Source organism: Myxocyprinus asiaticus, chromosome 35 (genome assembly GCF_019703515.2).
Source record: "Myxocyprinus asiaticus isolate MX2 ecotype Aquarium Trade chromosome 35, UBuf_Myxa_2, whole genome shotgun sequence".
In the NCBI taxonomy this organism is placed as follows: domain Eukaryota; kingdom Metazoa; phylum Chordata; class Actinopteri; order Cypriniformes; family Catostomidae; genus Myxocyprinus; species Myxocyprinus asiaticus.
This window is the reverse complement of record NC_059378.1, coordinates 21132252-21146988: the sequence shown is the minus strand read 5'-3', so window position 1 is coordinate 21146988 and position 14737 is coordinate 21132252. Positions and strand designations below refer to the sequence as shown.

The 14737-nt window shown below is 42.5% G+C and overlaps 1 protein-coding gene across 4 annotated transcripts in view; it reads right to left on the bottom strand.

Annotated features, from left to right (window-relative positions):
* LOC127426321 (calcium/calmodulin-dependent protein kinase type 1-like) overlaps window positions 1-14737 on the bottom strand; it is a 128392-nt gene that overhangs the window by 94771 nt on the left and 18884 nt on the right. For 3 of the 4 annotated variants that reach the window (XM_051673068.1, XM_051673067.1, XM_051673066.1), the window contains one exon: window positions 14194-14304. In XM_051673068.1, the coding sequence (XP_051529028.1) occupies window positions 14194-14279 (86 nt within the window). In that variant the 5' untranslated portion in view covers window positions 14280-14304. Of the gene's footprint in view, window positions 1-8495; window positions 8552-14193; window positions 14305-14737 lie in introns of those variants that run through there. The other variant, XM_051673069.1, reaches the window with a different exon arrangement.

Genomic DNA, 14737 nt, shown 5'->3' with positions numbered 1-14737 from the left:
AAAATTGTTTCGGATAATGTTAAATGCCAAATGCATGTGTCCATTTTCACCCGGTGGCTTTCGGAAAACAATGCAAGGCGTCTGTGATGCAAGACGATCACCGACTACGTGGAGGTGGCTCTGCAGCTCTGTTGCCACTGCAATTTATTGTGCAAGTTAATGCAGTTTTTAAAGTGATATAAAAAAGCTATAGAAGTCTAAGTTTATTGTAATTAAAATGCACTGCACAAACATAATTATTTATATAAATAAAATATAATAAAATTATTAACTGAAATGTAAAAATACTAGAAAATCGAAGTCAGTTCTTTTCCAAATTTTAGATCGAGGATGGAGGATGAGGACTTTGAACCTCCTCCCACAGTGGACGCCCTCCAGCCTTCCACGGCTCCTCCCTCAAAGCCTTCCACGGCCCCAGTCTCCAAGCCTTCCATGGCCCCTGTCTCCAAGGTAACTCCTCTCCTTACATTTCCCCCTTACACTGTGAATTATGGCAAGAACCCCGGGCCACAACCAGTGCCCATGCCTGCCACGGTTAAAGAGCCAGTGCCCATGCCTGCCACGATTAACGAGCCAATGCTCATGCCTGCCATGGTTAACGAGCCAGTGCCCATGCCTTCCACGGTTTACGAGCCAGTGCCAATGCCTGTAGCCTCGACCGTCCCAGAGCCAACGCCTGTAGCCTCGACCGTCCCAGAGCCAATGCCTGTAGCCGCAACCATCCCCGTAACCACACTCCCTGCTGGCCAGAAGAGGAGCAGAAGGAAAAGGACACCTTCTCTCCAGTCTCTGCCCATATTCACGACCACGGAGGTCATTCCCCAGTCTCTGCCCATATTCATGACCATGGAAGTAATTCCCCAGTCACTGCCCATGCTCACGACCACAGAGGTCAATCCCCAGTCCCTGCCTGTACTCTCTACCACAGGAGTCACTTCCCAGTCATCTACGGCTCTTAGCCCCGAGCCTTCCACGGACTCTTCCCACGATCCTCCCAAGATTCCGCCTTCCACAGCCTCGTTCCTCGAACCTTCCATGACCTCATCCCTCGAGCCCTCCACGGCCTCATCCCTTGATCCTCCCATGACTCTGCCTTCCATGGCTGCGCCCCTCGAACATTCCACAGCCCCGCCTTCCATGGCTCAGCCCCTTGAGCCTTCCACGGCTCTGCCTTTCCTGGCTCTGCCTCCCATGGCTCCGCCTTCCATGTCTCCACCCCTCGAGCCTTCCATGGCTCCACCTCCCTTGGCTCCGCCTCCTATGGTTCCACACCTCGAGCCTTCCATGGCCCCTCGAGCCTTCCACGGCTCCACCTTCCTTGGCTCTACCTTCCTTGACTCCGCCTCCCATGGCTCTGCCCCTCGAGCCGCTCACGGCTCAGCCTTCCATAGCTTTGCCCCTTGAGCCTCTCATGGCTCCGCCTTCCACGGCTCCGCCTTCCACAGCTTTGCCCCACGAGCCACTCATGGCTCCGCCTTCCATGGCTTTGCCCCACGAGCCACTCATGGCTCCGCCTTCCATGGCTTTGCCCCTCGAACCTCTCATGGCTCCGCCTTCCACGGCTTTGCCCCTCGAGCCTCTCATGGCTCTGACTTCCATGGATTCGCCCTTCGAGCCCCTCACGGCTCCGCCTTCCATGGCTTCACCTCTCGAGCCTCTCACTGTTCCGCCTTCCATGTCTTCGCCTCTCGAGCCTCTCACGGCTCCGCCTTCCACGGCTCCGCCTCACGAGTCTTCCACGGCTCCGCCTCCCATGGCTCCGCCCCTCGAGCCTTCCACAGCTCCGCCTTCCTTGACTCCGCCTCCCATGGCTCTGCCCCTCGAGCCTCTCACGGCTCCGCCTTCCACGGCTCCGCCTCACGAGTCTTCCACGGCTCCACCTCCCATGGCTCCGCCCCTCGAGCCTTCCACGGCTCCGCCTTCCTTGACTCCGCCTCCCATGGCTCTGCCCCTTGAGCCTCTCACGGCTCCGCCTCTCATGGCTCCGCCTCTCAAAGGCTCCGCCTTCCACGGCACCGCCTCACGAGTCTTCCACGGCTCCGCCTCCCATGGCTCTGCCCCTCGAGCCTCTCATGGCTCCGCCTTCCACGGCTTTGCCCCTCGAGCCTCTCACTGCTCCGCCATCCACGGCTTTGCCCCTCGAGCCTCTCACGGCTCCGCCTTCCACGGCTCCGCCTTCCATGGCTTTGCCCCTCGACCCTCTCATGGCTCTGACTTCCATGGATTCGCCCCTCGAGCCCTTCACGGCTCTGCCTTCCATGGCTTCACCTCTCAAGCCTCTCACTGTTCCGCCTTCCATGGCTTCGCCTCTCAAGCCTCTCACGGCTCCGCCTTCCACGGTTCCACCCCACGAATCTTCCACGGCTCTGCCTTCCATGGCTCCGCCCCCCAGAGTTTTCCACAGCTCCGCCTTCCACGGCTCCGCCTGCCTTTTTCGAGCCTCTCCCGAATCCTCCTGCCTCCGTCAACCCTTCCTTGGCTCCACCCTCTGTCTCCTACTGCTCCACCCTCAATCCCTGGATCTCCCCCTCCTACAGCTCTGCCCATTCCACCACGCTCTCCATTACCTGTGTCTCAATACCCCAATCCTCCTGTGGCTCCGCCAGCTCCTCCTCCGGTTCCTCCCCTTGAGACCTAAATCCTCCATCCTCCTGTGGCTCCGTCTTCGGACCCATCTCTGGCTCCGCCATTGAGACCTCAAGTCCCTGCTCTGTGGCTTCCTCCTAGCCCTCCTGATCCAGCCCCTGCTTTGTGGCCATCTCCCAGGCCTCCTGACCCAGTCCCTGCTCTGTGGCCACATCCCAGGTCTCCTGACCCAGTCCCTGTCCTACGGCCGCCTCCCAGGCCTCCTGACCCAGTCCCTGTCCTTTGGCCGCCTCCCAGGCCTCCTGACTCAGTCCCTGTCCTGCGGCCGACTCCCAAGCCTCCTGACTCAATCCCTGTCCTGCGGCGACCTCCCAGGCCCCTGGATCTATTCCCAGCCCTGAAGCCGCCCCCCAGGCCCCCGGATCCATTTCCAGCCCTCAAGCCCCCCCCCAGGCCTACTGTTCATCTTCCTTGGATCCTTCTTCACCTTCTGCATCACCCTACCCTCCTCATCTGTCTTTGGGGTGCCTGGAGTCACCATTTAACTGGGGTGGGGGTAACGTCACAGTTATTCACCATTCTGTTCTGAGGACTCTTATTTTAAATTGTTTCCCTGGACTACATCTCCCAGAATCTCATCTGTTCCCCATCTTCCTCACCTGTCCTCCATTCCCTCGTTAGCACTGTTTGTATAAATACCCTCCTGTTTTGTTCATTGAAGGTCAGTTCTTGAAGTGTCACGTTGTGTTGATGAAGTGCTACTTTGCATTAAAAAGTGTTACGTTTAATAGTTTGTTTCCACTCCAGTGTTTGTTTCCACTCCAGTGAATGTTCTACTCCAGCATTTATAATAAGGGATTGAAAGAATCTACTCCTGTGTCTCCTCTCTTCCTCTTCCACTCCTAGACACCCAAGGTTACATGAATGACTTTCCAGAAGAGGAAATAAATAGAGAGCAGTGGATTAAGACACTTAAGTGGGAGAAGATGCCAAATTTACTGTCACTCTCTCAGCAGCTGCAATAGAAACCCCCTCGTAGCTGTGGTAATTATTATTTTTTGTTTTTTACTAATTCCAAGGTAATATAACACAAAGCATAATGTTATAAATTTGCACTCAATATTTTAAAAAAATGTATCATTAAAAAATTTGAGATTTATGCTGATAGATAAGGTGGAAATGCGCCATCACAGTCTGTGAAAAAGGTCTATTGAGCTGCATGTTTGGTAATGGGAGATGATCACAAGGATGTGGTTATTGTGGGTCATGGTCATAGCACCACTAACTGGCAGGAGAAAGTATTGCACTCAAAACAGACTTTGAAATAGTCCTCTTACATTTACCCAAATCACTTCAAAATTGTTTAGAATAATGTCAAGACAATTGGGGTCTGGGTAGCTCAGCGAGTAAAGATGCTGACTACAACCCCTGGAGTTCACGAGTTTGAATCTATTGAGAAAATATTGAGTTTAAAGAAAATAAAAAGATACCATTTGAGTTGGATTTGCCATCTCCCGCTTCCTCCTTTTCTGTGAACATTTGTTACAATAACATTTGCCACACACATAAAAATTGTTAACCACTATGTCTGAGCAGAAGGTAAGACATGGTGTCTAACTTGTTTAATCGATCAAATGCACGTGTCTATCATGCATTGTTTTCCAAAAGCCACCGGGTCAAAATGGACCCATGGTGCTTGAGCCCATCATCGCTGCTTGCAGCTATATTTATTCATTATTATCCTTAACACCAATGAACAGTTCAAACAACCAACTGGCTTGTCCTTGCATACCCCTTAAAGACTTCATTCTAAGTTTGGAATTCTCATATATGTGGTTGCTAATGTTTTGTGGGTGGTTGCTTATTGGCCCAAGACAAAAGAGCCCACCATCAAGTCTCTATGATATTCTCCCAAATGTAGCTAGGGTTCGTCCTTTAATCTAAGTCTATAGAATTTTTTTCACCCTGTTTTCTCATTCTAGGCGAAAATCTGATCTGAAAGTCTGATCACTTAGAAAAGAAGCAGTACACTCTCTTCAACAAGCCACACAATTTGAGGTATCACTCATGTCCATTGCATAAACAGTGCTGAGTAACACACTAAATACTCATAATTATTGTTGGGGGTTTGTCTTAATCCTTAACCCCAGGTATGAGCATTAGTAATAGAGATACTAGCCTTAGCAATTACAACAAACTTTTGGTGCCCACAGGTATGAAGTCAGCTTTCACCTCTTATTTCTGGTGCACCCACTGAAAAACTGCTTCAGCATAAAACAAAAAAAGAAATGAAATGCATGAAATTACAGTAATCATATTCTGTGCGTCATTGTGCTACTGCTGAACCTGGCAGAATACCACAATGAAAACAAAGGATAGAACAGCTTGCTGTGTTTATCACTCCTTACCAAAGGAAATTACTTAGGTTTTGCAAAGAAGCATTCATATACATTTCCCAATTGTACATATTTCACTATAGATTCAATTAATCTATAGTAGGTTTAGTGAAGCACATCAACAGTTTATAGTAACCGTGTTATATCTATATGTTTTCCAGCTTGAACAGCTTGGCTGAGCGTTAGGGGGCAAATCCATGCAGGCACGCTGAAATAAATGTCAAATGTGAATGTTAATGTCATTCTTTTCAGCGCAAACACACTTTTCTTCTAAGTAAATTAGGCTTATTACACATTTCATCTTAATCATAGCATTGCCTTGTGCAATTACCGTTCCGTACCATGGAAAGCAGGCGGTACACCAAGTTTTATTAAAAAGAGAAGTTTGTGTACATTTTTCAGTGATCAGGGCAGCAGTAATTCATCAAATGACAGAGAAAAGTGCTAGATGTGTGGTGTGGACAGTGCTGTATAGTAGGAATGGGTAAAAATATAAATTTCATATTTATCACGATCTTTATTTGAACAATCCTGATGTGGATTCTTTAAAGCCCAAAATTGATTTTTTACTTAAAAGTTTACTTCAGTTTTAGTTGTGTTATTACCTGTATATTTGTTATATAAACAGCAATTGAACTGCATAGTTTGGGCCATGTTGTTAATTTAACGTGGCAGGTAAGAAGGTTCCCAGCATAATCAACAGCATTACCTGAGAGAGAATTTCTTTCATATGCAAGCAAAATGAACATTTTAACTGAAATATACCCAAGTGAATCACAATCAAATCAAATCATATTGAAATTGAATCAAATCGTGAAATCTGTATTGATACCCAGCCCTACTGTACAGTCACACTAAGTCATATCGCATATTGATTTTGTTTTGATTAGACATTAAGCCCTAAATATGACATTAATGGCAGCCATTTAGCACACTTGAAGAGCTTTGACCTTAAATTTGCTCTCTCACTCGATCTCACATTGAAATCGGAAGCAGTACTTTTTTAATTGCTCAAATTAGTCTGTGCTTACCAAAATGCAAAAAAACAAAGCCCCCAGTCAGTGAGCCTGGGTAGCTCAGCGAGTAAAGATGCTGACTACCACCCCTGGAGTTCACGAGTTCGAATCCCAGGGTGTGCTGAGTGACTCCAGCCAGGTCTCCTAAACAACCAAATTGGCCCGGTTGCAAGGGAGGGTAGAGTCACATGGGGTAACCTCCTTGTGGTCGCTATAATGTGGTTTGCTCTGCTGCATGGTGAGTTGTGCGTGGATGCCGTGGTGGATGGCGTGAAGCCTCCAAACGTGCTATGTCTCTGCGGTAACGCACCCAACAAGCCACGTAAATAAATGCGTGGGTTGACGTCTCAGACGCGGAGGCAACTGAGATTTGTCCTCCGCCACCCGGATTGAGGCGAGTCGCTATGCCACCACGAGGACTTAGATTGCACTGGGAATTGGGCATTCCAAATTGGGGAGAAAAAGGGAGAAAAAAAAAAAGCCCCCAGTGGCCAAAGCGGTAACTGTTGTTGGGAGTCTGGGCACGTGTGTGAGCTCCATTTTCCAGCAGAAATGTCCATGGAGGGGCACCAAAAGCAAGTTGTAAAGCAAGTTGTTTTCAGCTGTACAGGCTGTAATACAGTGAAGAGGAATGCATATTGTATAAACTGTAACCCCCCCACCCCCCCAACCCAAACCCAAAACCTAAACCTAACCATAAGTGGAGTAAAAATGTAATGTTAGAAGGAAAAATGCAACCTCTGAACTGCGCTCGTCACTGATTTTGCAAACCAGATTACTTCTTGGTTTCAATGTGGTATCTGAACCTGGGTCTCCCACGCTGCTGACACAAAATCAGCTTCCGGTCGCACCACAGGGGAAGTTAAACATGCTGGAGCCGATGCAAAAAAGTCTGATAGGAGATGGCGCTTGTCAGTGAGTCAGCATAATGTGGCCGATCCCAGGGTAACGGAACTCTCGGAAACAACATGCCAACTACCCGTGTGATCATGTTGCTCTCCTGCAAATTCAGAGACAGCAACTAACCGCTTAGGGTGGGGGTGGGGTTAGGGCATCTGCTGCTTTCCAGGAACAAACTGAGGCCCCTTTGCACAATGGGCGTACAATGATAGGGAGACCACCTGCTTTTGTCATGGACTGACCTTAATGCAGAATTAGTAAGTCAGAGGGACCCGGTTTTTGTCCAGGATGATATAATGTGTGTTTCAGAGATCTATAAGCGCTCAAGAGGAATGTGCACTTCACAGGAAGAAATCCCTGGATTTGTGCAAGTTTTGTAAGGTTCGTGAATTAAATCTTTGAAAGATCTGTATATTTGTAAAGGGTATATGGTATACTGTAAGTTTCAGTACTATTTGCCTTTTTGTCATTAAACAAGACAGTTAGACAAGAAGTTATATGGAACTGTTGAAGAGACAGAGGGAAAATGAAAGTGCAAGCCCATTATTATTGAAACACGATGGCACGAAACAACAAACTGAACTGTGACTGGTCGTTTACATGCCTCAGACAGCTCCTTCACATGCAAACGAGTGATTCTCTGCGTGTTCGTGGCTTGTTAAACTAATCGGCCAAACAGGAAAAATTTTCCACCGACGCCAATACATTTTTACATTTGTATTTAAAACTACAAAATATAGGCCGATTTATCGGCTGTGATATATCAGTCGACCACTATAAAGGAATCGTCCCTTAAAGCGGTGCACACACTGCAACACAATATTAACCAAGAAAGCCTGAGGAATTTTAACAGATCAACAAAGCTGGACAAAATCTCCCAAAAATCTTTTCCACTAGATTGAACATTAAGACTCTCAATGCTAACACATGTACCCGCCAGATTATTAATAGAAAATAAAAACTTTGTTTCCATAGCAACAGTTATAGTCCATATGGAAACTGTCTCCTCCAGTTGCCAAGACAACCAACCCACAATGAACTCACAGTTGAACGATGTAGAGAGCTGTTGATCTATCCCTAAACAAGCCTGGACAACATACAACACTAACCTCAAGAATAGAATTTAACTATTTTTGAAATCTTGAGACTTAAAAAAGTGAATCTTTTGGAGATTAACAGTACACATTTTTAAAGGAACAGTTCATCCAAAAATGAAAAATAATTCTCATGTCATTCCAAACCCATATGACAATTAAGTTTTGAAGAATGTCCATGCTGCTCTCTTCTATTCAATGAAAGTGGATTGGGACCAGGGTCTGTCATGCTCCAAAAAAGGACAAAAAGGATCAAGTGAACTATTCCTTTAATAGCTTGTCTCACCAAAAATGTTGCAAAAAGTTAGTTTCAACTCCCACTACACTATAGATGCACCAATGTATCGGCCAAACATAGGTATTAGCCGCTAAAAGAAATAGGGTCGCAGCGGTATACCAGTTTCACGGTATACCACGGTATAAAAATTGATGGTTTTCATACCATGTACATTTGCTTATCAACAGTATTGAGAAAGAAAATGCAACCGTACGGAGAATCTCACCAGCGTGTGCGCATCTCCTTTCCTCCTCGACTGCCTGTCAGACTCGTCAACTTGCGCTACACACACACATGCAGAGGAGAAAATGTCAGAGAAAAGCGAGGCAAGGGGGTCTGACATAAATGAGTGTGTGTGTGAGTTAAAGCAGTGTTTCTCAACTGGTGGGTCGCAGGTCTATTCGGACTGGGTCGCGGACAGCAGGGAAAGAACAATGCCATGGTTCTCCCATTGAAGATATTTCGGCGGCTGACCAAGTGATGGCCTATTTAGGACTGCCGAGGCATATTTAATGATAATCTCGCAATCAGCTAAAGGCTTCTCATCTGCACTTTCGCACGAGTGTCACAGCACCAGCTCGTGATCATGATCTGCTCTTCTATCTGGCGCGTGCTTGCAACAACCAGGCTTCCCTCGATATTGTGGAGTGCAGACCGCAAAACTGATGTGACCAATTTCAATTCTAGTGAGACTTTTCTAGTTTAAAGCATTATGGAGGAAGTCAAGTCGAACCTCTCAAACAGTAGGCAGCCCTGACATGCCAAACTGCACTGTGGAGGAAAAGAGCAACACTGTATTATGTGCTATTTTTTTTATTATTTTTTTCATTATACATCACCTTTACAAAATTGTTTCACGATTTTACATGAGTAAAAGTAACTGTTATATTTTGACAAAATGTTATGGTTTCATATGAAATATTCTAAAGGTAGAATCTATTAGACCTCATTTTATATCAACAGTGGCAGTTGTAATTAAAGTTTCAAGATGTGTTTCAGCTAGTATTTATTTTTTCATAAATAATATAATTTATTATTATTATTATTATTATCTAAGACTAGCTACACTGACCTAACCATGGTAATGATGAGCCTTTCCTCCTGTGTAATATGTATGTTCGGTTTGAATTATGTTTGAAATTAGGAAACAAATGGGATAATAATGGGCTCATATAAGTAAATATGCTCTTCAATTTTTAAAAGGGGGGAGAGAAAACTTCCAGTCACTTTTGTTGTCGACATCAACAACAAAAATAATGTCACTTGATGCATGTCCATGTACTTGAAAACCATGAACAAAACTATGCAACATAAAAGGAAATGCGACCCAGGATACATTAAATACAGGTTACATTTATGGTGGGATGCCACTTGATTTCCAATGTAAAATCTGGGTCCTGAAGCAAAACCAGTTGAGAACCACCGAGTTAAAGATACAGACAGGAGCAGTCTGGCTGCGCTGTCTGCACCTACAGTATATATTAATTGTTAATAATCATAGGACATTACTTTAAAGCTCACAAAGCTGATGTTATTTTTAATTTAGTAGTTAATTTAACATGCTATGCTAACATGTAAACTAACATGCTTTAGTTATATAACATGTTATAGTTACATGCTATTTTTTTATCATGTTTATTATTATAATTCTGTTAGCTTTCTTATTTATTCTATTTATTTTATTTATTTTCAAAAGGGAGACTTTTTTTTACACATACGTCCATAAAAAAAAAAATGGTTTCAAGTTTAAATTATAATAAAGCGTTTTTTCAACCCCCCCCAAAAAAATAAAAAACAAAACAAAATAAAAATTAAAAAAAACACTTTAAAGGTCATTGTAACTGATCATAATAATTGTGTACCGTGAAACCATGTTATTTTCTGAGATGGTTATCGTACCATGAAAATCTCATACCGTTAAATAAAAAATCTGTCCGGCATCAGATTTGTTTAAAAATAGCCTGTTTTTTTTCTTGTCAAAAGGGGGCAGAAAAACACGTCTGACAATTTTAACCTACAACTCGTGTTGTGTGTGTGAAAGAAAATGTCTCTTGTGTGGAAATACTTTGAATTGGGTGACAGGAGAGTTGCAATTTGTAAGCTTTGCACTGCTAGAATTTTACAAGGTGGAAATACCAATAAAACTAATTTATTTGCATGCCTTAAAGCTTGACACAGAAAGAAATATGACAAGTGTGTTAATGTTAAAGCAGATGTTGCATCAGCTAAAAAAGGGACAAGCTTTATCATTCAGAATTCAGTTAAAACTACACAATGTAAGATTTTTTTGTTAGAAATTAATAAAATTTCATTAATGAGCAAGTTCACCAACAATCCATCTTCCAAACCATGTTTTTGCCTTACCCCGATTCACTATGGTAAGCCTATAATAATGATTTATATTGTAGAGCCGACGGGACGGATTTGGCGAGAAATTGCATATTTCCGTCATTCGTCCGTGAGTGTTTACATCATGTCTGTAAATAAAGAAAAGAAGGTCCATCTACTACAGTACATGTATATGTGTGGTGAGGTGTGGTGTGGTAGTAGTTTGAAGCTCAAAGCTTGTAGGCACAGCAAATGAGCGACATTGACCATGCATCATTCAAAATGCAACTCTCTTGGGAATCACCCGTTTTCAAAATAAAGAAACCTCAAACCGAGAAAAGTCTGCAAGCAAAAAGAGAAAGCGACATAGACAGATAGCTAGGTAGCTCTCTTAGCACTGTAGTATGTTAGATAGCGTTAGCCACTCTAATGGGGCATTTTATTATGGATTGCGGTACTGCAGTGATTTCATTTTCGAGGAAGGAAGGACAATGGAAAACGTTGTAATTTTATGCTGGAAACAATGCAAATCTCTAAACTAGTTACTACCTTGGTCTATATGACTTCTAGCTAAGTTATAATTGTTTCAACCATTTGATTTTATCTGATATGACTAGCAATCGTTATGTCTAACGTCATTGTTGCCTAGCTTTTGTTTTATTTATTTTAAAACAATTGTTTTTAATAAGTCAAAACACCAGCGGAAGATATGCTGCTTACTTGCTCATAAGACATATTTTTGGATATCTGTCTTTTTCTTCCTTTGGTTATTTCTTTATTTTTTGAGGGGAGGAGGCAAATTTTGTTGTCATGAGTGATATTCGCTTTGATAAGATGATTACCTGTAACCATGGTTACACCAGTACTCCTCAAACCATCAGATTCATCCGTGAAGAAGAGCAGAGTCGAAGCCCAACTCACGTAATTACCAAAGCAATGTTCCTACGCAAGTAACTTGCAGTTTTATGCTTCAACCACTAGAGGGCCAAAAGATACATAGTGTAGCTTTAAAGGAATGTTCCGGGTTCAATATAAGTTAGGCTCAATCAACAGCATTTGTGGCATAATGTTGATTACCACAAAATATTTGCAAAAATCTGGGTTTCAGTGAAGCACTTACAATGGAAGTGAATGGGGTCAATGAAAGTGATTGAGGCCAGTTTTTGGAGGGTTTAAAGAGCACCAATTATGGTCTTTCAAATATTACCTTTCATGTAGTGTGTTATATGGCTGTTTGTGAATGTAAAAAAGTCTGCAAAGTTTAAAAAATCAAAGTGCACAACAAATGGATTTATTGACTCCCAAAAGAAAGAACCGATTCTGAACACCTGAAACGAGTCGTTAGTAATTCCAGACTTACTTCCTGTACTAACCTACGTAATTTGGTAACAAAAAACCCACCTCTGGTCTTCATTGGCTGCTCGCGAACAGCTTTGACCTGCCCTCAAACACTACACTAAGCGGTAGACCAATCACAACAGACTGGGACATCTGACCAATCAGAGCAGAGTAGCTCTCTGAAAGGAGGAGTTTAGAATGAAGCCTTTAGAACAGATCATTTAACGAGTCGTTTTTGACACTGGGAAAAAAATTCTGAGCAATTTAAAGTGTTTTTTGACCTTGGATGCATGTGAATCTATTGTATGAGACCTTTAAAACAAAATTAGGCACGTTTAAAAACCATCACAGGTGCTCTTTAAACACAGAAATGTGAAGCTTATAATTTTATAAAAGCACTTGCATTAATTCTTCTGTTAAAACTTGTGTATTATTTGAGCTGTAAAGTTGTTTAAATCATCATTTTTACAGTCGTTTTAGGGTTTGTTGACATTACATCGTTCCAGTGAGGCACTTACAATGAAAGTGAATGGGTCAATCCGTAAACATTAAAATATTTTTTTTTAAGTAAAGCTTCAAAACATAAACAGTATATGTTAACATGATTTTAGTGTGATAAAATCACTTTTGCTGTGTGAAGTTATATCCAATTTTACAACTTTGTTGCCATCACGATGTAATGTCAACACACCCTAAAACCATAAAACGACTGTAAATTTGACGATTTAAACAACTTTACAGCTCAAATATAAAATGATTTTGGCCCCATTCACTTCCATCATAAGTGCCTCACTGTAACCTCGATTTATGCTTTTTTAAAGAAAAGGACATGCTATTCATTTGTGGTAATCAACATTATGCCAAAAAATGCTGTCAATTGAGCTTAACATGTATTGAACCAGGAATATTCATTTAATGTGAGTTAATAATGTGCTTTTTGTTTTAGTGTTTTGTAAATAACTGAGACCAGTTACTTTGAAACATAAAAAACATTTAAAGACATAGAGAATAAAGTTATTATTTAAGTGATTTGAAACAAGGTAGCATAAAAACAAAACCATCATACAACCAGTATGGGCAGATTTAAAATAAAATTATCGGATATCGTAACGTCACACATATTTTGTATCGATGCATCCCTAGTTTACACTACAGTGAACATCTAACATCTTTCTGCATTCCTATTTAACCACAGTAATAAGAGCAGAGGAAACCAGACCGTCCTGAGCTCCAGTTTAAATAAATGGAAACATAATTTCCCCTTCTACCTCTATCCAAGACATGTAGTCAAAGAAGATTCCATTAATTCTGTTGTGCTCACAGAACCCAGGCCTGGAATATGGGCCCTAAACATTCCCACTGCTGTCACTGTATGAGCAGTGATCAAGGGTCAACTCACACACCCAAAATCTAAGCAAGCCAAAAAAAACACCCCTAAGAATGGCCCCTAGTCTTTAAACTGGCTCTGAGTAAAGCATGTGGAAGTATTTTAGAAGGACTGCCAAAACTCTCAGAGGACTTGAGAGCAATGCTCTGTGTTAGCAACAAAAACTCTTTGCACAATTGCCTGGACAGTTTCATATCAGAATGACGGCCACAGTTGAGCATTTGTGGGCATGGGAAAACCAAAATGTCAACAGGTTTGTTTTTAAGGGAGCTTTCTTTCTACACTTCTGTAGCATTTCATTTTTTTACACCCCTTGAACTAAAGAGGTTGTTTTAGCTTCTGTACCTTTAAGACATATATACAGTATGGAGTGGTGGTGGCGTAGTGGGCTAAAGCACATAACTGGTAATCGACTGGTTCGATCCCCACAGCCACCACCATTGTGTCCTTGAGCAAGACACATAACTCCAGGTTGCTCCAGGGGAATTGTCCCTGTAATAAGTGCACTGTAAGTCGCTTTGGATAAAAGCGTCTGCCAAATGCATAAATGTAAATGTACAGTATGTACAGTAAATGACCTCTGTTATAATTGGCCAATGCATGTGAAAACTACTGCTGTTCTCTATGAACATTAGAATGAAACTTTTACAGGTATACTCCATATATATTTCCTATTAAAATTCCCATTACAAGCTCAATTTATTTATTTATCAACCATCATGATTACGTGCCAATAGGCCAACATAAACAAATCCTCAGCACAAAAAAGTTATGTAATTCAATGCAGACAGTAATGATGAATGTCTGGAAGAAATGACTGTCTTCAGCTGACATGTAAACAGTAGCTGTGGTGAAATGTTCCAAGACTTACGTTCCCAAAACTTCTTTGAAGTCATAGATTTCCTTGATGCTGGATGTTTTCTTTTTCCAGGAATGTCCATCCTCTCCCAATGGCATTTTGCTACGGTCAACGATGGAGATACTGGGAGAGGAAAAGAAAACCAGTCAGTTGCAGTACATTAAATGTTATGTGAAGTTTTTCAAATGTGTTAAACTGAGCTGAGACCATGCACTACATGCTTATTGGTGGCTAAAAGTGTAATCAAATCAGCCCAAATATTTAATAAACAAACAAGCAAGGGGTGGGGGATGTGTAAATCTTTGTGAATAATAGCTGTTCCAATTCTGCAGAAATCTGCTAAATTTTCTGCTGAGATTTCGTGTGGGCCTGGGAATGAGTACTTAATTGAAGTCATGGTCATTCTTTTCAGCCAAACACCTCTCCCTTCTATATACTAAATTAGGCTCAATATTGTTTACACTTTATTCACATACGTAAGCATTACTTGCCTGGGGCAATTAATGTTGCACTGTAACCGCCTGCAATTTTGTTTAAAAGCGCCTGTGTAAAAACA